General features: G+C 48.4%; 1 protein-coding gene across 1 annotated transcript in view; it reads left to right on the forward strand.

Annotated features, from left to right (window-relative positions):
* CCDC12 (coiled-coil domain containing 12) overlaps nucleotides 1-22155 on the forward strand; it is a 46188-nt gene extending 24033 nt beyond the window's left edge. Inside the window, exons 2-7 of the mRNA XM_062603981.1 lie at nucleotides 6296-6366; nucleotides 18247-18326; nucleotides 20588-20649; nucleotides 20750-20784; nucleotides 21199-21275; nucleotides 21580-22155. Of these exons, the coding sequence (XP_062459965.1) occupies nucleotides 6296-6366; nucleotides 18247-18326; nucleotides 20588-20649; nucleotides 20750-20784; nucleotides 21199-21275; nucleotides 21580-21659 (405 nt within the window). The 3' untranslated portion in view covers nucleotides 21660-22155. The remainder of the gene's footprint in view (nucleotides 1-6295; nucleotides 6367-18246; nucleotides 18327-20587; nucleotides 20650-20749; nucleotides 20785-21198; nucleotides 21276-21579) is intronic.
* The last annotated feature ends 2391 nt before the right edge of the window (nucleotides 22156-24546 follow it).

Genomic DNA, 24546 nt, shown 5'->3' on the forward strand with positions numbered 1-24546 from the left:
AAGTCATATTCCCCAGAGCAGATACTTCTCGCAGGTAGCCAAGACCTGCTCCACATGCAGGGAAGCACATGATGGGTAGGAGTTTGCTTTACTGCTGGTAAAATACGTCTCATGTTTTGTAATTTCATATGCAAAGTTTGGCTGCATGCCGAGAGACATGATAAAGATGGTTTCTGTGCCCACATTCCTCTCTGTTGATGATCAAGGCTTACCTCCTGCTATATGGTACGACCTGCCTGAAGACTGGGAAGTGGTAGAACACGAAATATGGTGCTTTCCCCAAAATGCTGGAGGAACCTGATATTTTGCAATGGGAACTTGATCAAATCCAGTTGTTCTTCAGCAGGCAAATGAAACTTCTGCCTGGCAGGACTGTGGGTTGTGGGTGGTGACAGGGTATGGACTCATCTCCCTAATAATGACCCATAAACCTTCCTCTTTGCTGCCTTCTGCTATGTATAAACGCTCAGCCATGCTTACAAAGTGTTTTTTGCTAAGTTGTCATTGTCCATCTCTGAATGCTGAGCTGTGGGATATATTCTCCTCTCTGCCTGCTGCTGGCTAAAATGGAAGCAAACTAATGCTGTTAATGCTGAGCAAATAATGTGGCTTGCAACCCAGGTTTGCAGGACCGAGGTTCTGAACCTTACAGGTATCATCCAATTCCTCGTATGTGTTCAACTAGGAGCACAAGGCTTTCACTGATCCCATATAAAGCCTGCTATGGGTCTTGTGGGTGTTGCAAAGAGGCAACAGACACCCTTCTTTGAACAATGTGATGCAAATCTTCTTGGATTTACGCCTTGAAGAGGCAACAAATTAGACTCTTTTCATCTCTGACTTTGTGAAGAGCGGGAGTCCATGGAGCAAAACTCTTCAGGTTGGTAGTTGTAAGCCAGGGGTTGCCAGCTGCAACGTCTGCAAATTAAAACAGGTAGGAGACTGCAGGCCAGCAAGCTTTTTAAGGCTGGGAGATTATCTTTGGAGTATCTCCTTCCAGAGACTGAAGGATGGGAATTTGTAGGCAGATTTGTAGACTTGTACATGTGTCTCTGATCTTCTGACTTACAGCTAATAATAAACACCGTGCCACAGGGTGCCTTGGAAAGAGGAATCACTAGAGCGAGAGTGGAATGGTAGAGGGGTTATTTTCAGTTCCCTTTGTGGCCTTAATGTTTGAAAGGTGATAAAATTAAGTTCAACTGAAAAGTAGCGAGAGTTGAATTGCTGCTGTGCAGCTGTGGGAAGTGACCACCAGCAAGCAAAAGGAAACACATTAAAACACTTGAAGGATGGATCGGTAATTAGGGCAAGTGCTGTTTTGGGGAGGAATCCGTCCTTTCCTGAGTTAAGAAATGAAAGTTGTGACACAACTGTTGAACAGGAATACTTGATGATGAAGGGACAAATCTTAAGGTGAAAAATCAAAGCAAAGTGGAGGACCACAGGACATTACTGCTGTGTCAAAATCATGAGGATAAATTCTGTATGGGCAGAGAGGGTCAAAGAGAGGGATGGGGCAGCAGTAAAACAAGGGGCTGTAAGATAAGTTGTGTGTTTCAGAGGCTGTCTCCATATCAGTAAATGATCAGGGTAATGGGATCTGCTTTTCTACAGTCCCTTGCTCCTGAGGAGGCACAGCGTCCTCCCCACAGGCGTATCTGGCATGTGGTTTCAGGTTCTGCCCCTACAGGAGTGGCTGGAGAGGGAAACTGTTCCTCGTTGGTTCAGCCGTTGCCTGCATGGCTGGTTGTGCACAGGAGGAAGGAGATGTTGGTTGCAAACCCCTGTTGCTTCTCTCTGCAAGGGCAGTTAATCATCCAACTCTGTGCTAAGCAGAATTATCAAGCAAACATGATTTCACTCTTTTCCCTGCAGTTATCAGTGGCTCTCTGAGTACCACCATCTCTCAGCTATGCTCGGGCAAGTTCCTCTAAACAAGGATGCTTCGTATTTTAGCCTGGTTAATTTACAGTGTTAATTTATAGTGGTATCAGCTGCTCTGGCTGCCTTTGCACTGAAGTGGGTGAGCACATACACAATCCTGCAATTGATGCTCTGTCTGCGCATGAGGATGGTAGCATTATAAGGTATTTCAGCTCTGCTCCAGCTCTTTGTTGATACCCCAGGGGTTTCTGGTAGGTATTTGCTTCAGAACTCAGCTGTATTTGTTCAGCCTAAGGTGTTAACTTTAAATATAATTTCAGAGTATGCTCTGAATGTACACGCCTTGAGAGTGCAGGGCATGGAGGTAAAGTTTGCAGCTCTAAAACTTTTCTATTGCTAGCCAAAGCTACTGTCATTGCTAGATGATGGTGTGCATGAATGATCTCTGTTGAAGGGGAAATACAGACCAACCTGCTGTGACCATTAAGTGAGTCCTTTCTATCTCCTGCTGTCCTTGTGCACAGTCTAAGGGTGCAGATGCTTTTAGTTTCCTGTCTTTGCTGGACTAATTGAAAGTTCAGCTTTCTTACACAGTGAGAAACCTCAGCATTTTGGGTGAGGAAGCGTGGAAAGCAAAGGAGAGGTCTTCTCCAAAGCCTGGATGGCTGGCTGCTGCTGGCTGTGCTCCCCACTTGCTGCCTGCACCAGCATAAACGCATCAAGAAGTATTTTGAATGAGCTATAATTTGTATTTATATTTAGAAACCTGTGACTGCTCCCTCCTGCAGTATCGCCAGTAAGCGACTGTCATCTTAAAACTTTGACTTCCTTCAGCTCACGTGAGTTAAAGTGCTTGAAGGCAGCACAGGAAACCCTCTTGGTAAGCTGTGGGCAGGGAGTGTGCGCAGGGGGAAGGCAGTGCAGCATGGCTGGAAATGCAAGCAAAAAGCTCAGCAATCAGAAGAGGAGCTGCACTCCTCCTCTGTTGCATCCATTAAATATTGCTTTAGAACCACATCTTTTGTAGATTTGATGATGAACTCTGCAGAGCTGCAAGCGTTCCCAATGCTGCTGGAGGTTTATGGTCTCTTCAGCATGTGTTGTCTCTGCCCAGTGGCTGGGGCTTTTTGTCACGCTGCTCACAAAACTGAACTCTTGTTTGCAGACCATTTTACAAACAGGGAACCAGCATTAATTTCACTTGCTGGGATGCCTGACTGCAGACATCCATTTCAAAACTCTTCTGGTGTTGTACTTGCACACTGATCTACCTGGTGGGTCCTGATTAGCAGCAGGTGATGGCAAGGTATATAATTTAAAGGCCATTTGTGTTGGTGATGAGCAGCCTGAGTTACACCATCTCTTTGAACTGTGCAGCATAGAATCATGGAATGGTTTGGGCTGGAGGGAGACTTAAAGCTGATGCAGTTCCAACCTGCTGCCATGTGCAGGTACACCTTCCACTACATTTGGTGGTCTTGTCTGGGCTCGCTCCAACATTTTCACATCCTTCTTATGTTGGGGGGCCACAGAGCTGGACACAGGACTGTGGGTACTGCAGTCCTCATTATCCTGTGCTCCTTGCTGCTGAAGTATAGGATGGACCATATCTTGTTCTTTCCAGCTCTGGACATCCCCAGGGAGACTCTCACCCATCCTCGCCTTGCCAAAGGGCAGTGTGCCTGCTGTGTACCATCTAAGGTGCTACAGGGAGAGCTGTAGCAGAGAAAAAGTCCATGGCTGAAGTCATTATGGGGCTTATTGCATGAAGTTGTGTTTGCTTGTGGTGTGCTCAATTTTTCTAGGAATATGGTCAAGACTTTAGAAAATATTTGAGTGGCAAAGGGGAATAAACTGGAATTAGGGATTTTAGGCAAGCTCTAGAAGAGTGGTAGGATTTCAGTATCAAATTATTTCAGCATACAGGGAAAAGAAGGATTTTCAGGCTTGCAGTGTGAAAAACAGCCATGGCTCAATGTGAGTATTTCTGCTAAATATCTCTTTAGGATTTCTGAACCTGCTTATCACCCTCCTGGGTAAAACTCTAGCAAGAATGAGGGGAATGCAAGCTGTACGTGCATGCATTAAAAGTAGGAAGATATGAAAGGAATGAGAAGGGACTTTGAGTGCAAGAAGGCACTTCCCACAGCTTTGAATAATGTGTGGACTGAAGGGTGTCTAAAAATTACCCAGAGCTAAGCTGACACCACAAAGTTACAGCAGGCTGTGTGTGCTCTTCCCCAGCCAAGCTCATGGTCTTTATTGAACAAAAATGTCTGTGCAAGTGTCACAAGGTTAATATGGAGTTAAAAATAAAACTAAAATTGCAAACAGGGAGTTAAAACTGTACTGAATCTTTGGTTTAGGAATGATGATTATCTTTTATTTTCTTTATGAAAGGACAGGACCATTTTTATTGCCCTTTGATCAGGAGCTGAACCTGAACAACTCCAGTCACTGATGAGCCTGAAACAGAGCTATTTCCGGGATAGCCTCCCTGTTTGCATGTAATCTAATTTTTAACCCAGGTTGCAGAATGGACTTTTAAAGTTCGTGTAGTCAAGATACACATGGTAAGCAAGCTGTTCACTAGAGAAACCATTCTGGTCCTTTCAGAGGTTAGGAATAAGTTTAGCTGGCAAATAAATTTGGTATCCTGAAATTGGTGTTAGTTATCTGAACTCCCCAGTGAAGCTTTTGAAACAAAAAGTAACTAATCAAAGTCATTTCAGATCTGAAAGTGATGTTGGTTGTGTTCTAGTCAAACCCAGTTTTTCAAAGCAAGATGTGAATGTATTTCAGGGTTGAAAAAAAGACTTTGAACAGGCTGACCTACAGGGCTTCATCTCTGAACTGGGTACAAAGCACCAGTAACCTTTGCAGTGTGATAGAAGGATGTTTCTTGAAAATAGTTTCTGTGGTGTCTGAGCTGTTCCTGTTGAAAGGTAGATGAATACTGGTGAAGCAGCCCCTGTGCATTTGCAATGATGTGAATCATAGCCAGACACTACAAATGCTGTGTATTTATTACCTGTTAAACTGGGTAATACTTCTCCTGGAACTGGTCATGTTCAAGGAAATAAAGACTTCATCTGCTGTCTGCTAGAGCTGCCACATTTTGCTTTTTATTTGTGGGTTGCCCCAAGAAGCTGTGGCTGCCCCATCCCTGGCAGTGTTCAAGGCCAGGTTGGACAGAGCTTGGAGCAACCTGGTCTAGTGGAAGGTGTCCCTGCCTGTGGCGGGGGGTTGGAAATGGATGAGCTTTAAGGTCCCTTCCAACCCAAGCCATTCTGTGATGCTATGATTCTATGACTGGCAAATCAGAAAAGCAACACTTTCCAAGGAAGTTGTTCATTCATTGCATTTGCTATAGTGATACACACTTCAAAATAAGGGCCGATGTGTTTGCTGTGGACTATACTTTGTTCAGTGCCTGGATGAAATTACTTAATCGGTGTGAAAACCAAAGAACCCCCTTTCCAGCGCATTATTATTAATGTTTGATATCTGTGCCTGTTTGGATAATGGATATAATTGGTAACTTAACTAGTAAGGCATTAGTACCAGTGTCTGGGTGATGCAAAATGAGCCTTTTTACAATACTGTAGCACTGTATTAAAGACAAATTTGATTTGTGTTACCACACAGTGTCTCTGGAGCTGAAATTAGACCCTTTGTTGTGCTGATCGCTGTTTAATTACTGCTGCCTTGTTTTGCAACCTGTTAAAACGTCCAAAATGATTACTTAGGAGAAAAAAAGGGACCTGTGCGAAGCCTCCTGATAATGTGTCTTTGTAGGTGATGGGCTGCATTGCCAGCCAGCCAGACATGGGCTTGCTCACTTCCTCAACTTGTATTACCTCTTCTGTCTTCCCTTTAACCAGTGCAATAATATCCATTCTTTCTTCTGGATCCAGAAATGCTGGGTTTAACTTCAGGTCCCTGCCACAGTGGCTCAGTAAGGTGTCTTAGCTGCCAGCAGTCCTCCATTTTGCTCAGTGCCCTGATCTCCTTTTCCTCTGCTGCTAATGTGAGGTGGTAATTCAGACATGCAATGAGGTTTCTGAACCTTGTTATTGATTGCAACTTGCTGTTTCTCTCTGAATTGATGCAGTTACCGGTAATAAGGGGGATATCAGCACTGAGTGGTGTGATTGCCTCTGAGAGGAAAATTAAATTTGCCATGCTGCCGGTTCTTATATTTGTTTATCGTGCTCTCTGTACAGGCAGAATACTAAAGGGAGAAAAAGGAAAACAGGCTTAATTTTAAAGGTGTTGTAATTGAAAAGTAATTTCAAAGCACAACTTGCTGTTTGCCTTGTGCCCTGCGGGAGGGTTTCGGGGCTGCCGTTTGCTTTCCATCATTTCCAGAGAGGCCAGGGCCTAACAGATCAACTTCTCCTTTCAGAATAAGGACAGCGGTGAATGTGAGAACAAGCGTCCTAGAGAAGATGAAGAAGAGGAGACTGTCAAGCACAAGTAATTATTTATTTATTCCCACTTGTCTCTCTTGTATGTGTAGTTCAGACACTGCTGTCGTTGGCTAATTAGGATCTTTCCTTGGCTTCTAACACGTGATTTAGTTTTGTTTTTAAGTGTCAGTTTGATCTCATGCTCATGAAAATGATCTGAAATGGGGGCATAAAGGGGAAAAGCCTGTGGCTGACCTACAATGTTCTTGGGGGTAGCAAGGGAAGGCGTTACCATCAGAGGTGTCTGGAGCATTTAGGCTGCCTTGGATTTGCCAGCCATTGCTGTACCTCTGACCCCTGCACATGTGTTGTTTGAAGTGTGGAGGTTATTATTTTCCATGAACAGCGGCCCACAGGGTACACGTGGCTGTTTAACTGTGGCCCACTGCTGTTCTGTCTTGTCACCGGAAAACGTGAACACAAAACTTAACGGAGCACAGTGTGGCTCCTGGCACGGCCAGCTGACTGTGCAGTTGGTTTCCTGCCGGTAAAAATGCCATCAGGTCTCCTTTGGAGACGATGAGGGGGTAGTTTGGTTTGAAGATGTGGGACATGACCTTTTCTCATTGTTTTACTGCTAGAAACCTCCTCTGTGGGATGTGTGCTGTAGAGATGATGCTGCGGATGAGCACATGTGAGAAAGCAGTGCAAAATTCTTGCTGCTTCTGGGGAATAACTGCGTGAAAAGGATTGTGGCCAACAGGCTGAGGGAGCAGGTTCCTCTGCTCCGCTCTCATGAGGCTCCCCTTGCAGGCCTGTGTCTGGCTGTGGGGCCACCAGCATAAGAAGGATGTGGAGGTGTTGCAGTGAGTCCAGAGGAGGCCACAAAAATGCTCCAAGGGCTGGAGCACTTCTCCTATGGAGATAGTCTGAGAGAGCTGGGCTTTTTCAGCCTGGAGAAGAGAAGGCTCTGGGTAGACCTTAGAGCAGCTTCCAGTGCCTAAAGGGGCTGACAAGAAAGCTGGAGAGGGGCTTTTGACAAGGGCAGGTATGGACTGTACAAGGGGGAATGGCTTTAAACTGACAGAGGGGAGATTGAGATGGGATCTGAGTAAGAAGTTCTTCCCTGTGAGGGTGGTGAGGCCTTGCCACAGGTTGGCCAAAGAAGCTGTGGCTGCCCCATCCCTGGCAGTGTTCAAGGCCAGGTTGGACACAGGGGCTTGAAGGAGCCTGGTCTAGTGGAAGGTGTCCCTGCCTATGGTAGGGGGTTGGAACTGGATGAGCTTTAAGGTTCCTTCCCACCCTGACCATTTTTGGGTTATATGATATCTCCTGGCAGAAAATACATCCTTTATAACAGTCCACATGGGTTTGGTGCTGGGAGTGCTTCTTGAGTGCCATCACTGAGACTGAACTTGGTTTGTAGGTTTGGGTTTTGTGTCAGAAGAGGCATGAGGTCTGGGCTGAAGCTGAAACAGGAGCTTCATCAAGGGAATGATGATGAATAATGAATAAACAGCTCTTGCTTTCCAGTCCTGCCACTTGATACACTGTGTGGTGAGGTGATGCAGCATGTGGTGGCCCACTGGCAAGATGCATCAGGCCTGGGCTGTCTTTACCACTGTGTAAGCTTAGCATCATTAGGCTAACAGCAGTGCATTGCTGCTCTGAAACTGAAATTATGAATTGGTCCTCTGAATCTATGAAAATAATTTGGTTTTCTATTGTGACTGACTTCCAGGCTGGGGATTGATACTTTTTATCTACTACTGGAGCATATCGGAGGTGATGTGGTTTCTTACTGAGTCTTCAGCGTCACTGCTGTCAAGTTGGTAAATCACTTTTTCCATGAGCACTTGTTCATGAACTCTCATCTTATGGCAGGTTCAGTAAAAAGCCTTCCCCTGCCTGAGGGTGATGCCCTTGAAATTTCACCAAGGTGGAATGTAAAGAACAGAGGTGTTGAGTAGGAGCTCCCATCTCCAGCCAGCTCTGTACTGGTGCATGAAACTCCCCACAGGTGTGGGCCAGGGCTTCTCTTGAAACATGTGGGAGTGGTGCCTTTGGGAGGCAGCTTTTGGGGCAAAAAGTCTGCTTTCCAGGTTGATTTTCCTGGAGGAGTCTGTATCTTTGTCCATCTATCCAACTACAGCATGTTCTGTTGGGATCCAAGCGTAACTTTGCAAGGCAAATTAGAGCAAGATCTGCTTTGCAGGAAATGTTTGAATCACAAATTCGGCTGAGATGATTCTTGGCTTTTGCCTTACTTGTTGCATGTCCTTTTTCTGTTGCCGGAATTGGATCTGTGTTAAGATCTAGAAAGCTGGTGAGCTGATAATATTTTTATTTCCCAATAGTGTATATGAACTTTCTGAGCCCTTTGAAAAAGGGAACTGCTTTGCACTAATGCCCTGTTTGCTGGTGGCAGGTGAGCAGGGATAATCTGCTGGCATTTACCCTGAATCTGGGAAAGGAGGGGACCCTGGTAAATGAAATCTGCCTTCCCTGTAAACCACTTGCACCTAAACAAGCACCTCAATAGCTGTGCTGCTTTCTCAAGCTAAAAACCACCACGAGCACCACGTGGGGAGGGGAAATCTAGTGGTTCAATAAATAATCCTGTGGCCTGTGTGCAGGATTTAGGTGCACTGCCTGCCCTGAGAGGCAAACAGCAGCCTGGGGCTTTTGCTGCAGGCTGGTTCCTCTTGCATCCCTGCAGCTGCACCTTCTGCACCAGCCTGAGACCATCCTTTATTCCCTATACAAAGGACAGAACTGCTGGGCGCTGCGTTAACTAATACTTTCCTCTGCCTATGGGGCGACACGCTTTTTGGCAGCTTCCTGTTTTGTTTTCTGATTGACTCAAATATCCCCATCCCCCTCACCCCCTTTTTTCTTTTCTCTTTTTTCTTCCTTGTTTTTATCTTTCACTGCAAGCCACCACCACAGGAACAAGTGCTGACGAAGCCCCTTGCGAAAACCTCGCAGCAGTTTCAGCTTGGGCTATCTCTGATCTGAGCTCTCAGGGGAGTTTGTATCTTTGTAATTGCGAAGAGCTGGGGTTATTTATGTTTTTGTAACCAGTTTTGCTTTAGCCCACTGACCAGGAAACACCTTCCGCTGCGGCGCAGCCTGCGATCTGCCTTTGTAAGGAACAGGGTGTGGGTGGACTTTGGCCCTTCCGCCCCATTCCCACAGGGAAAAGCAGTCTGGGACATGGGGATCGGCAAGGCGAGCTCTGCGTAAAGCCAAGGCTGGCATTGCTGCCCCATAGGGAGCAGAGAGGTGTTGGGCTGTAGTTATGCAAGCAGACTCATCAGGGATGTTAAAAGTGTAAATAAAAATCCAAGGTAGGGCTTGGAGAGGAAGGCCACACACACACACACACACACACACACACACACACGACAATCTTCAACTCTTCAATTTAACTAGAAATTAAGCTTCAGTGAGCTGCTGCTAATCAGCTGCCCGTGTTTCGACACTTAGTCATCCTGTGAAATTACAGCTCTGTACTGTGCCGCTTGCAGAGATGAATTTCTGGGAGGAGCTGGGGGAGGCAGGGTTGGGAAACGAGATCTCTCCCCTCTCATGGGAAGAATGTCACAGGGCAGGTCAAACCCACTTTATTTTCTCTGCACAAAAGAAAATACAGTGGTGAGTCTCCTCAGTGTTTGCTTTAGCTTGGCTGGGTGGCCAAGGCAGTGGCAGAGATAACTGCTGTGTGGACGTGCTTCCTCACATCCTGGAGCGTGGAGAGCTTAATGAAGAGTTTAACAATAATAAATAGAATGAAATCAAATACCGGAGACATCAGTGTTTGCAGGTAGGCTGGGTTTGGTACATGTGGCATATCTGATCAACATCTGCATGGACAGCTGAACCTGTTACCGCTAGTGGTGTGTCCTGATGGACACTGCAGTGTGTCAGGCTCCATCCCCACTGTGCATCTCCAGGGACCATCTGGACCGTGTTTGTTCCCTTTGCTGAGGAAGTGCTTGGCCCATAGAAGAGGAGGTGGGCATGGGCAAGACTGTGTAGCATTGTATCTTTTGCTCAGTGCTGGAGAAGGGAGGACAGGAGTTTAGATGGCTGAATTCACCTGGCTGCAGAGACACAGGAGCTGGCAGGATCTTAGCTCCGTCCTGAAGGTGCTTGTCCACGTTTTGATGCAGCACAGAGCCCTTCTCCAGAGTAGTAAGGATGCTGTGGACCTTCCCTCTCATTACAGCTGTATCTGTAACTCTGGGGGAGATATCCAGAACATGATTTGCTTTTGTAGGAAAAGCCCCATGGAGCTTCAGCTGGTCCAAAGCCCGGCTGCTCTCTCCTCACCGAGGCTGTTGCTGTGTTCCATGAGTGCCTGATGATTCTGCCTTTGCCTTGGACAGGTTGGGTGTCCCTCTACCTGTTCCCTAGCAACAGGGTGCAAGTGTGAGCACCCAAAGGTGAAACCTTGGCCCTTCCCACCCAACAACTGGCTCTGAGTTCCCAACATCTTCCCAGCAGTCCACTCTTCTTCAGTAGTAGAAACCCTGTAAAAGAGCATGGGCAAAGTATGCTCTTGTGCCAGCATGTGAAGGAGCATAGCTGGGTGCTGCAGGCACTTTGCATATAGAATCATAGAATTGTTTAGGTTGGAAAAGATCTTCAAGATCATTGAGTCCAACCATTAACCAGACACTGCAAAGTCCACCACTAAACCATGTTCCCAAGCGCCACATCTACAAGTCTTAAATTCCTCTGAGGGTGGTGATTCCACCACCTCCCTGGGCAGCCTCTTCCAATGCTTGACAACCCTTTCAGTGAAGAAATTTTCCTTACATCCAATCTAAACCTCCCCTGGCACAACTTGAAGCCATTTCCTCTCATCCTACAGCCAGATCCTGGTGCTGTGTCGCCAGCCTGGGTCCCACGCTGCAGATCAAGTATGGGTTTTGTCCTGATAGTGTTTACTGGTTGTAAAGCAGGCACAAGTTGTTTGTTTGCCTGGAAAAGCAGCATAGGAGGCCTGACAGCCTTGTGGCGCCTGCCTGCACCTGAAGAGCTTCCTTTGCAGCAGCACTCAGGGATATATCTCTCCCCATCCTTGCTCCCTCAAGAAGCGCATCCTGAGAAACCAGCTGCCTTGGCAAGTTTCTGGGACTCATGGTGTTAATACAGGACGGTTGTTTCTTTGGCATTCCTCGAGTGCCTTTTGGCAGCTTGGGGAGGAGGATGTGTTCTGACATGCTCAGCTATTTGAGCAGGAGCAGCCCTCTACCAGTGAGAAGAGATTGCTCCTTGGAGGGTGTGTCCTGATGGGTCTCTGCCGCTGCTTGTTGCTTACTCTTTTTCTGCCTTGGGTGAGGAATCTAGGAAGGAAAGCAGTAACTTTGTCCTCTTGATCAAACAACAGCTCTGGACCTTGGTGTTAGAGAGGACCCCATTTTACTGCAAGAGTGGGTGTTGCAAAGAGTTGAGCCTTGACTAACGTGGTAACGTGTGTGTTCGGATGTGAAAGTAATTACTTGGTTTCCAAGCTGTAGCAGATGCAGCTGTCTTGGTGTCTGTCTTGGTTGCTGAAAAGTCATTGTACACAAAAAGACACCCTGGAGATAGATGGACCTTGCTCTCAAGCCAGCCTGCCCGTATGGGAGCCTCCAAGAAGCTTGTGGCAGGAGGTGGTGCACCCAGATGTCAAAGCTGCCTGCAAGGGGACCAGCTGGTAGGAAAGCAGAGTGCAAAAAAAAAGGGGGGGGAAGGTTGTGAAATACCTGAAGGGGACTGACAAAAAGTCTGGGGAGGGACTTTCTACAGGGGCATGTAGGGACAGGACAATGGGGAATGGCTTTAAACTGACAGGGGGGAGGTTTAGATGAGATCTGGGGAGAAAGTTCTTCCCTGTGAGAGTGGTGAGGCTCTGGCACAGAGAGGACCTTTGCCCAGAGAAGCTGTGGCTGCCCCATCCCTAGCAGTGTTCAAGGCCAGGTTGGACGGGGCTTGGAGCAACCTGGTCTAGTGGAAGGTGCCCCTGCCTGTGGCAGGGGTTTGGAACTGGGTGAACTTTAAGGTCCCTTCCACCCCAAACCATTCTGTGGTTCTATTAAATTAAGTCTGTGCCAGGAATGATGGGTGTTGTATAGCAAGTCTTGCAGTAGCCTTAAAGGGTGATGGTGCTGCAGAGTTCCATCAGTACCCATTGGTGATCATGCAGCACCCACTATATACTAGGTGACTTTGCAGAGAATTGCAGCAGGTTGGGGAGGGAGTGGCTGAAGGGAGCAAAAAGAATATAAGAATCCAAGCCTGAAATCTGTGTCCAAATGCTCTTAATCTCATTCTTTCCATGGAATCTAAAGATGGTAAGAGAGAGTTTATATTTTTCAGTCAGTTAAACTCGCTATACAATGAATTTTCCCTGGAAAAAAAAAAAGTTAGGAACCTATAGAAAAAGCTTGAAAATGATGTCTGCTCTTTGGTTTGCAATTGGAAGCAGAAAAGGGAAGAGGCATTTTGAGGAGAAGTGTGCTGCTGCTGAAGAGCATCTGAGTGATGCCCCAGGGGACATCTTTGCTGCATGGTCTCCAGGTATCCCAGCATCCCTGCTCCTTTCAGGTTCTTCAGTAGCTTGGCCAGAGTCTAATATGGGCTCCCTCCAGCTTTAGTCCCAAACCTCCTGGGCTGCTGCAGAAGTCTCCTGCTTTGCTGTTCTTGGTTGTCGGGCTGCCTTGTCCCAGCTCCTTCGAACCTTCTTGCACTCACGGAGCACATGGTGGAGCAGAGAAGGGTCCACCAAACCACTGCGCCTTCAAGGATTTCAAACTTTGCCATATCTTCTGCAGCAGTAACTCGTTTACATGTTTGAGTGTGGCTTCCCAGGACCCTCAGGAGTCACTGAATTCTGGAGATGCAGAAAAATAAAATGAAATTGTTGTGCTGGCTCCTCTTTAAAGAACAATGTGGAAATGGTTGCTCAGGACATTTGGTTCCAAGCAAGTTGGAATAACGGTCAGAAAAATGGAAGGCTCTGAATATGGGGTCTCTGGAGCAGCTTGAGAAGGTCAAAGGGCAGGAAATTCTCATACCAGATGATATTTCTCCAGGGTTTTGGAAGAGAAGTTGCCTGAAGTTGCTAAGATAGGTTTGAGAACACCCAGTGTAGTCGTCCCTAAACTGCTTCCAAAGAATGGAAGGGCACTTCAGAAATAGTGATCTACGAGCCTTGGTGTTTGAAACCTCTTAATTTTGGTGATGCAGCAGGGGAAGCATCTTTTTCACCTAGCTTCATCAGGTGCCTAGGGCTGAGGAGCACAAGAGTGATGTGAAGGGCTTGAGGAAGATTGAAAGGTGAAGAGCTGTGGAGGGGCACCCACCTCTGATCCTGGGCAGAGTAGGCAGGGTCTGCAGATGCTGCTGAACACTAGCCTTCTGCTAGTACCTGTTCTGCTGAGGTCCACTTGCATCTTTCACCTCCGGAAGCACTAAGAAAACTGTACTGAGATGTCCTAGCCAGCTTTCCTCAGCCTCTAGCCTTACCCTTGGAGAGGTAAGACCAGGAAGGTGCCCTTTAAGCACTCTAGTCAGTGCAGCTCCTGGTGACTGTTTTCTGATAATAACTGTGGGAGTGAGGATGCTGTGACACCTAAGAAATTGTTGTTACAGGGTTTCTTGGCAAACCCGTTCCCTGTGCTCCTGATGCAAGGACATCAGTGTGTGGGCTCTTCACCAGAAGTCTTAAAAAGATCCATTCATCAATTGGGGAAACTCTTTGTTCCATAAAGCCCTTGGGGCTGGAGGAGTAAAGCAAAAAACAACCTGTCAGGAAGCTTTTAAGTGTCCTGTGTTTTGCATCGAGATAGCTGTTTGCATTCTGTGCATACCCTGCATGCCATGCTGTTTCCAACCTGCCTGCTTCAAAGAAAACTTAAGGTCTCCTCTTCTTCCCCAGCAAGGAGCTCCAGGCCTGAGTGGAAATTGGATTTGAGGCATTCCTGATGCAAAACAGGGAACATGTCACTCCTGACAGGCCTTTAGGAGATGCTGGAAGGCTGTGTCCATAGTGTCCCTCTGTAATTGCTGCAGCTGCCCAAATCCTCATGTGGTTCTAGGAGCTTCTAACGCAGACCTGCCCTCACCACCAGTTGTAATGGTATAACCACCTCCATTGCTAACTGTCCTGCCTTGTTTGGGCTGCAATGGTCTGGAAAACACTCCACAAGGTGCTCAAGGAGTAGGAGATCATCTAGGTTGGGCACATCCTCCATTACTTACAAGGAGATGGTGGTAAAATCTGGTATTTGACCATGCATGATTTCACCCTAAAGTCAAATGGGTCAAACCCAGCTCTTCTCTGGGTGCTCAGCCCCTTTCTATGAGCATGTTAGTGCTGGTGCTTCACCATGATGTGCCCTCCATCACCAGGAGCTGTGCTCCCTAACCTGGCTCCTATGTTCCCGTTCTGCTGCAGAGCCTGATGTTAATTTTGGTGTTATTTTCGTTTTCATGGGAACTCGGATAATTCATCAGTTGTGAAGTGCACCAGCTGTCTTCTTGGAACGCAGCACTGGAGGAACCGCTGGTACCTGAGCTTTATTTAACTCACCTCTGCAGAAGATCAGCAACTTCTAAATATAAATATAAGTATATATATATATATATATAGTTAACCCTTGCCTGCTTTCAAGTTACTCAGGATAGCACCTCCCTGCTCCTCATCTCTGTCTTTACAACCTCCTGTGCACAGAAGAGGGGGGAGATGATGTGAGCGTGACATTGCTGTTAAGTCCCTGAGCCCCCCAAGGAGGCTGCTGTGGGATCGCTGGGCACTGAGAAGTACCAGAGGCAGGTGCAGAAGCTGCTCTCACCTCACCCAGTTAATTAAAGGGATCAGTTTTTGTTTGTTTTCTCCCAGAGCTCGAGGTTTGAACTCAGCACATGGGTTTAATAAGGAGCTGAAAGCACTGGTGCCAGGCACAGAGGGAGCTGTGTGCAGCTTTGCAGCCCTTCTCTTCACCATTGCTCATCAGCTGCTTCCCCTTCTGCCGGGCCAATGCCACTGCTCGTCCCCATCTGTGGTACAGCCTGCCAAGTTGTGCATTGTGGTTTTATTTTCTTTAATCTTGTGGATGAACTTCCAGCAAGCACGAGCAGTGCTGGACTGCAAGGCTTTTGTTTGCAAGCCAAGGTAGGGCTTTCTGGGTGGGAAGAGTGTCGGGGAGCAGGCTTAAACTCCCAGTTCCTCTTCCTTGTGTGATCCTCAAGTGGTGCCAAAGCCCTGCAATAATATAATGAAGGGCTGGTCTCCCTTCTTTTACCAGGAACCAGACCTCCAGCATGTGTGCCCTTTGAAATGTGGGATCTGGGAGCTTCTGCTTCAAACAGGAGACCTCTTAGCGCTCTGCTGGCTTGGCTGTGGCCAAGCAGCCGCAGCTCCCACTGCATGTGCAGAATCATAGAATAACAGAATGGTTTGGGTTGAAAGGGACCTTAAAGATGACCTAGCTCCAACCCCCCGACATGAACAGGGACACCTAATGATTTTGAAACATTGCTTGTCACGATGTAATGGCAATGTTTTGCTGGACCAAAAGGAACAGCTTGTTTAGCTCATAAATCTCTTGTTTTGGGTTGTCTGACCCTAGGGAGTCTCTGGTTCCCTTTTAGCTGCAAATCCTTCTAAATGTAGTAAGCTGAGGAGATCAGGAAGTCTGGGAGATGTTGAAAGTTTGTGTTCTGCAGGGTCTACCACTTTGCCATATAAATCCCCTCCAACATGCATGAGCGAGCCTTTGGTCAGATGTGAGACATCACAGCCTGATGTCCTGTTGCCTCCTGAATGAAGGAACTGCTCCTCTTCCTCCCCCAACTTCCCAGGTTGGAAACAGAATCCTGCCAATTGGAGATTGTCTGTAAAATCACAGAATAACTGTGATTCCTGTGTGCCTGGGGTTGGCATCTCCTTCTGCAAGAAAGCAATTGCTTGATCCTCCAAGATCAACCTTCCTGAAAAGAGCTGCCTTTCTGGCTGGGGATTGGTGGTGGTCAGTACAGGTTAATTTGATAAATCCCTCCTTCCAGGGCATGTGTGTGTAAAAATACATGTGAAACTCTGCACAGCAGCTTGTCTTCATGAGGTAGTGGTGCTCTTGGCCTGGGGAAGGTATTGCAGCTACATGCTGATCTCTCCTGTGCCTCTTTTGAGCGTCCTTTCTCCCACTACTGGGGAAAGGTGTTCCTGTTTCATGGTGTTGCATTGATGCAAAGGCTCAGGGGACCTGGGCTTGAAGACATGAGAAGTGTCTGGAAGTCTTCTAATCTGCCTGGGCTCTGTTTTCCAGTCTGCTGGTTGCATTTATCTTGCTGAGCTCCATTCATGTCCTTCCACCATAACTGTGGCACCAGCCATGGTGTGGGTCGGACACTTTGCAAATAGATTCAGCTGCTGGAGAGGGGATGGCATGGCATGGGAAGGGTAGGACTTTCCTGTTGTGCTCCAGGAACTACCACAGTTGTTTGGTTTTTGTGGTTCCCACACATGCATGGCCATCTGGCTGCTGACCTTCCTCTTCCTGCCTCTCTTGCACTGTAAATTCTTCACCTTTAGTCATTCTTTGCTTTGACTATAAGCCCTTGGGTTGGCTAGTTCTCACTTGCTTCTCCATCAGTAAACTAGCAGGGAGATGGCCCCAGGTATTACCTGTCTGCTGGGAGAAAAATGGTAATACTGAACTGTTGATTTTCCTTCCTGATCAAAGCGCCTTCTGCTGTGTTTGCATCGGAGCTCTCTGCATCCTCCTTTGCAGCAACACAACTGCCCTCATTGCTGCTGAAGGCTTTGCTGACATCTGGAGCAGAAGCACTGCTGGGCAGCAAGTGCCTCAGTTTCTGTTTAAACTGATTAAGCTCATCAACAGTGTTAAATGAATTTAATCTACTTAATTTGCACTGTGGGCTAGTGTACTGTTATTAAGATCCATTGGTCTGCAGAGCGTGTTGTAGGCATGTGTAAGCAGTTGGAGGTGGGATGGGGTTCTGTGAGCTGGATCCTCAGGGCTCTAGTTGTGGAAATACCTCTGCTTGAAGCTTCTAGGTTTTGACCTCAGGGAGGAATCAACTTGAGAGCTCGCATGACTATCTAATGGTTGTCCATTTGAGGCCTAAATTATTTGGGAGAAGTATAGAAAGAACTTGAATAGGGGGAGAGTTAACATCTGGGTATCAGGGAGGTGTGTGCCCTGTGGAGGGGGCTGACTGCTGACTTTGAGCTCTTGTGGAAGGAGGTGTAAGGATGGGTGAACGTAGAATTATAAAATCCTAGAGTGGACCCTTAAAGCTCATCCAGTTCCAACCCTCTGCCATGGGCAGGGACACCTTCCACTAGACCAAGTTGCTCCAAGCCCCATCCAGCCTGATGTTGAACACTGCCAGGGATGCCTGGGAAGCCACAGCTTCTCTGGGCAGACTTCTGTGAGGTTCGGGTATCATCATTCCTGTCTCTGTCAGCTCCACCACCCATTTGCTCCCCTTATTTGCACCGTGTGTTTGTAGTATTGCAGAAGCCTCTCTGGTGACTGAGTAACCGCCTTGTACCCCAAATACTCTTTTCTCCCTGTCCTTCCTATGTACCCTCCTGGGATAATTTTTTCCCCTGGTTGTGGATCTCTGGTGTTCCCATACTGAGTCTGTCATTGGGTTGAGACCTAGAAGGGAGCTGGGCTGAAGTTCAGAGCTTTGCAAAACCACTTGTGTCCATTACTAGCCGCCTCTGCTTGGCTTGCCAAGACATCACCTTTATCCTGCTGAGCTCTGGCATGACCCTGTCTTTTCTGACAAGCATGGGTTGCTGCCAACTCCTGGCGACTGCCTGCAGCTGCTATTGCAGATATGCCCCTCACTATTGAGAGCCCATGGTCTAGCATGGCAAGGATGTGTCTCACTGCTCTGTGCTCTTCCCTTTCCTCCCCAGGGAGCTCAAACTACGAAATTATGATCCTGAAGATGAGGAGCTTAAGAAGAGGAAGATGCCGCCAGCCAAGCCAGCCTCAGGTGGGTGCAAGGGGGTGCATGGGAGGTGACACAAGGAAGGACAACAGCAGAAGCATTGCCAGAGGTGGTGCCGTGGTGAGGTTCCCTGTGCTTTACTCTCTTCTGGAGGCTTTCAGGCAAGGCAGATCATAGAATCACAGACTGGTTTGGGTTAGAAGGGACCTTAAAGACTTTCGAGTTCCAGCCCCCTGCCATGGGCAGGGACACCTTCCATTAGACCAGGTTGCTCCAAGTCCCGTCCAACCTGGCCTTGAACACTGCCAGGGATGGGGCAGCCACAGCTTCTCTGGGCAACCTGTGCCAGGGCCTCACCAGCCTCACAGGGAAGAACTTCTTCCTCAGGTCTCATATAAGTCTTCCCTCTGTCAATTTAAAGCCATTCCCACTTGTCCTGTCCCTACTTGCCCTTGTCAAAAGCCTGTCTCCAGCACTCTTATTAGCCCCTTTAGGCACTGGAAGCTGCTCTAAGTTGTCCCCAGAGCCTTCTCTTCTCCAGGCTGACCAAGCCCAGCTCTTTCAGCCTGTCTCCATAGCAGAGGTGCTCCAGTCCTTGGAGCATCTCCATGGCCACCTCTGGACTTGCTCCAACAGCTCCATGTCCTTATATTGGAGTCCCAGATCTGGACACAGGATTGCAGGGGGCTCTCGCAAGAGCAGAGGGGGAGAATCCCCTACCTCACGCAGAGCCCTTTGCAGGGATTCACTGACTGCACATCCCATCTCCTTCCCATTCACCAGTCTCCCACACCAGAGAGAATGAGGCAACACTTGTCATTGTGAGGACAAAATAAACCAGCATGGGACTTTGCATCCAGCCAGCATGCTGTAGAGTGGATGGGTTGTACCCTTCCTTTCCAAAAGTCAGGTGGCTTGAAAAACTCTCTGCTCCTGATCACTTCAGCTGAAGGTGCAAAAGCCACTGGATGTATTCTGTTGGTAGCTTGCTGATGAGGTGTTTAGGTCCTAGGAAATGACTGTCTGCAGCCCTGGAGGGTGATGGCATGTCTGAGCAGCCATGGTGGGAGTGCCAGGAGCTCTCCCACTGCTGCTGGGTGAGTGTGATGCTTGCGGCCCATGTTGCCTCATCATCCTCTCACCTGTGAGGACTGCACACCCTGTGTTGCACAAGTGGGGTGTGTGTCTGAGCACACCAGGTCCAGCCCCAAACCAAAGGGTTGACACTCAGGGGAGCTGAGCTCTCGCTGGAGGGTGCTAAAGGAGACTCTGGCTGTTTTTTGTTTATCTTCAAACAAATATTAGTCATGAGTCCAGGGTGTTCAGTCTGCTATTTCCTAGCACTGAACCTCAGCCCAGCTCTTGAGAGGGAAGCAAAGGGTAGATCTTCCCTTGATCTTGAAATATTAAGTCCTCCTGAAATAGATCTTTTTAAAAATGCCCTAAATCAAAAGGCTGCCTCTGGGAGCATGGCAGAGATCTGCTGACACTCTGCTTTCTTGGTACTTTTGTAAAAGTTTAAAACTTCCCCTGATTCTTCCCTGGAGTGTCATTTGGAATTGGGAACAGGAATTTTGGCTGTTTCCAGTAAAACTCGCCCTCTCAGCAAGCCCTTCTTTGGAGCTGCAGTCCCCATTGGCTGCCGTTCCTGTGTCTGGAGCATCCAGCCTCTCTGTCCTTGGGCACTTTGTGGGAGGGAGAAGGACAGAAGGGCTGGGGCTCACTGTGTTTCATATTAAATGTGCCTTGGGCATATCTGTTTGCTGGACCAAGATTCCTGCCACAGGGATGTGCTCTCCCTGGTCCCCACACCCCCTCCTTGCACAGGCACAGTGTTGAAGGATGGAGGGCTGTTTGCCATGCAAGCTTTGCCATTATCCTTGGTATCTTTTTGTATGGTTTGGGCTGGAGCTTGATTTCCCCAGGTTGTCTCAGGTGGTGGCCTTGTAAATGAGTCACAGTGAGTCAAATGCCACTTGCGGAGCAGCTGGTCCCTGCAGGTTTTATGGAAAGAAGGCTGGAACCCAGCAGGCGACCTCTTGCTTCTGTTGGTATTTGTGGCATTTAATGGTTGTTGAGTTTGCATCATTTCCAGGTGATTTTTGGGAGTCTCTGAAAGGGTTTGGGTGGTGGGAGTACACATCCTGCTTGTACTCACTTGTATGTGCCATGCTCTTAGGGCAAAGATGTTCAAATGGGCTTTTGTGAACCAAGTCCAGAGTTCTGGTGGGTTTTCCCTGTGCCTTGTCCTCTTGGTGTCCTGCTGCTGCACTCTGCGCTCATGCTGGTCTTGTTCCCCCATCTAGTGGAAGACAAGGTGAAGGACCAGCTGGAGGCTGCCAAGCCAGAGCCCATTATCGATGAGGTGGTACGTATATTGCAAGCCATTCTGTGCTGGGTGCATCTGTCTGTGTCCAGGCTTGAACCTTGCCTGCAGCTCTCACTGGGTGTCTCCTCTTCTTCCCTAGGATCTGGCAAACCTGGCCCCCAGGAAACCAGACTGGTGAGTGCCTGCCAGAGCCCTGCTATGGGTGAAAGGTTGTTGGCGTCAGTGGTGGGTTATTACCAGCTCGAGGTTGTCCAGGTTGGGTTAAAACTGCTAGAAGTGGGAAAGCCAGCCCTGCTTTGAGGAAGGTTCAAAGCATGGGACTGTCTTCACTTTTCCTGCTTCCACCAGGTGACTCTGCTGATCCCTGTGGGATGCTTGTCACCATGGTGGCCTCATCGACAAGGAATGCTAGGGCATTGAGTGGTTTGCCCATCAGAGTGTTCTCCTGATGGGGGAGACACTCTGCTCCATGGTGCTCACAGGAGAGAGAATGAGTTTCTCTTCCACTGGGAAGGGTGTAATGTAGCCCTTGATTTCACATCTCCCTGGGGTGAGGATTTGTTCTGACATTGTCTCTCTCCTCTCCAGGGATTTGAAGCGAGATGTAGCCAAGAAACTGGAGAAGCTGGAGAAGAGGACGCAGAGAGCCATCGCTGAGCTAATAAGTGCGTTACGGTCGTGGAGGGATAGTGTACATGGGGGTCACCATTTGTTCCAGAGGCATTACATGATGCTTGCTGGGAGCTTGGTGTCTTGCTGTTGGGCCAGGGAGGCACTGGCAGAGCTTGGTGGTCTTCCCAAAAGGGTCTGGGAAGCTGTTGGTCCCACTAGCTTCCCCAAGGCTGCATGCATGCTTGGCTTGCATGACTGGGGGGATGGTCTGTGGGCTCGGGGATTCATGTCCTCCACCATGTAGGATCCCCAGTACAGCCAGTTTATCACTAAGCCACTGATGTTTTTCACTTGCAGGAGAGCGGTTGAAAGGGCAGGAGGAGGAGCTGGCATCTGCTGTTGGGTCAGCAAAGCAGGAGGGAAGTGACTCTGACTGAGGAGGTCCATCAGGCAGCGTCGGGCTTGGGATCTGCCAGTGATGCTGATCCTGTTGCTCTTAGGTAGAGGCACCTTGTTGGGACATGCTGCTCACCAGCCCTTAGAGAGCCAGAGCCATGACCATTTCCCAGAGGACTGGTTCTCCTCTTCCTGAACAAAGATGCCTTTTTCAAGGTGCTTCTTTCTGTGGAAGAGCTGGTGTTAACTGCCAGCTGGGGAACAAAGAGGTGTCTTCTCTAGAGAGCTGGCTGTGTGTATTTGGGAGCATCCATGGTCAGACCCAACATGTGCAGGATATCTCTCCTGGAAGTGGCTGAGTGGCTTGGGACCCGATGGCTGCTTGATGTTAATTTACGATCTGTTCCTTGAAGTTTCCTGACCCTCCTGGGTGGTGCAGTGTGTCTGTGTATATACACCACTTCTGTATGTTTTGTAATTGACAAAATTTGTTGTTAACAAATCTTTTAATAATAAAACAGTCCCACAGTGGAAGAAGTTGTCACTTGTTCTGCAGAGGACTGGGTAGAGGCAGCTCATAGAATCCTTGAGCACTTCCAGGGATGAGGCAGCCTCAGCTTCTTTGGCCAACCTGTACCAGTGCCTCCTCACCCTCACAGGGAAGAACTTACTCATATTATCCCATTTCAGTCTCCCCTCTGTCAGTTTAAAGCCATTCCCCCTTGTCCTGTCCCTATCTGCCCTTGTTAAAAGCCCATCTCCAGCTTTCTTGTTGGCCCCTTTAGGCACTGGAAGCTGCTCAGAGGTCTCCCTGGAGCCTTCTCTTCTCCAGGCTGCACAAGCCCAGTTCTCTCAGCCTGTCTCCACAACAAAGGTGCTTCAGCCCTTGGAGCATCTTTGTGGCCTCCTCTGAACTCACCCCAACAGCTCCATGTCCTTGTGTTGTTGCCCCAGAGCTGGATGCAGGGCTGCAGGTGGGGTCTCACCGGAGCAGAGTAGAAAGGGAGAATCTCCTCCCTCGACCTGCTGGTCACGCTGCTGGTGATGCAGCCCAGGACACGGTTGGTTTCTGGGCTGCAAGTGAACACTGCTGGGTCATGGGGAGCTTCTTGTCAGCAAAGCTCACCTCATCTCTCTTATGTCTGTGGGGACTTCAGACCACTGTTTGATAGTCCCTGGCCACTTTGCTTCCCTGGGATGAGCAGCAGTGGGCTTTGAGGTGGCTGAGCTTGTAGCTACAGCAGTTCTAAGCACAACTCCTGGGCTATGATGTGGGGTAATGCCAACCCGATGTGGCTGGAAGAAGCAAGGGAGTGGGATGCTGCAAAGCTGACCCTGCACTTTTCCCAGGAACCTTTGCTGTGCCTCTGGGAGGTCTTAAAGGCTGGGTACCTTGGTCAGGCCTGATTGTACGGGCTCCTGAATCCTCTGTGCTTGGTTCAAAGTGTTCTTGAGGTAAGACATCTGGGGCATATGGCTTTGACAGCAGCATTGACAGAAGAGTTCACCTGTGATAAAAATAACTTCCTGTCAATGCACACATCCTGCTGCTTTTAAAAGCTTGTTGAAAAGAGCTGCTGGAGGGGGAGAGGTTCTTCATGTGGCAGCAGCCTGCCTTGGAGGGGAGTGACATTTCTGCCCCTGAGCCTGCTGGAGGCTTGGTGGCTGGAGTGGCCATCTCAGATTATCCCCAGCTGGACCAGGTCTCCACACAGAACACAATCAATCCCAGCCATGCTAAATACAGACTGATCAATGCTTGTCCCTCTGCCAGGTCTGCTGCTCCTGCAAAACTGCTGTGTGGTTGCATGTGATGAGTAAGTTTCAGGGGCTTTCCACCTGTAAGAGCCCCCTTCCTGATTCCAGATGAAGGGCAAGGAGCGAAGAGCTAGTGAAATTCTCTCTTGATCCTCCAATTTCCATGCACAAATGGCTGCTTAAAGCCTCCATCCCTAGCTGCCTCCCCTCTCCCTTTGTGTGCTGGTTCCTGGTGTTTGCAGCCATCCCTGCTGCAACCTCCCCTCAGCCTGTCACCCCTCAGAGGGGCCCTTCCGAGGTACATGAGGACAACAAAGAGATGGAAACCCATGGAGCAAGGGGAGATCAGTACCCACCTGACCAGTGAGTATCCACCACTATGCTTGAACTGTTGATGTGTGGCTGTGAATTCCCTCTGGGCTCTCTAGTGGGAAAACACTAGAAGTGAAAGCCCAGCCATCTTCCCGAGTGTCATTTTTGTCTTATTTTTACTTATTTTTGCTCTATTTTACCCTGGGCAGGAGGCAGCCAAGTGCCCTCTACCCCTGTTTGTGGGCAAGAAAGCCAAGATCATAGGTGTGAAGGTGCCACATAGACACAGGTGGGTGCTGCATGTTGTGGGTGCTCCTGTCCAGGTAACACTGCGTTGTGGGTTCATCATAGAAAATGGGGGTGCATCTGCTCCACAGGGATATCCTTGGCACTGGGCAGAGCATGTGGTGATGCTTCAAAGATGCTTAAAAAAGAAAAGGACCCAGCTTGTGATGGTCTCCAACATCGAAGTGAAACTGTGGGTCAAGATGAGTGTTTGGTGATCACGGGTGTTTGTAGTTAGTTAGTAATGACCTGGGGCTGTCACACACCTTAAAGTGCATTTTTCCACTGGGAAGGAAACTGGAGAGTGTGAATATGCATCCTCCAAGCAGCTACAGCCTCATCTCTGTGAAACGCCCTGTAGATGTCAGCAAATATCTATGCATAAAACCACTCTGCATCCAATCCCAGTACCTGGACCCTGCTCTTCTGTCCGTCTGGCTGTGTGGTAGCAATGCCACCTTTCCCTCTGAACCCAGGCTGATGACCTCTGCTTTGAAATACATGTCCAGTATGAATATGAACACAATGTGCAGGGAACACTTATCATAGAATCATAGAATCACAGAGTAGTTT

The sequence above is a fragment of the Pezoporus occidentalis genome, unplaced genomic scaffold (assembly GCF_034315485.1).
Source record: "Pezoporus occidentalis ecotype Australia unplaced genomic scaffold, CSIRO_AGI_Poc_V1 ctg82, whole genome shotgun sequence".
NCBI classification, from domain to species: Eukaryota; Metazoa; Chordata; class Aves; order Psittaciformes; family Psittacidae; genus Pezoporus; species Pezoporus occidentalis.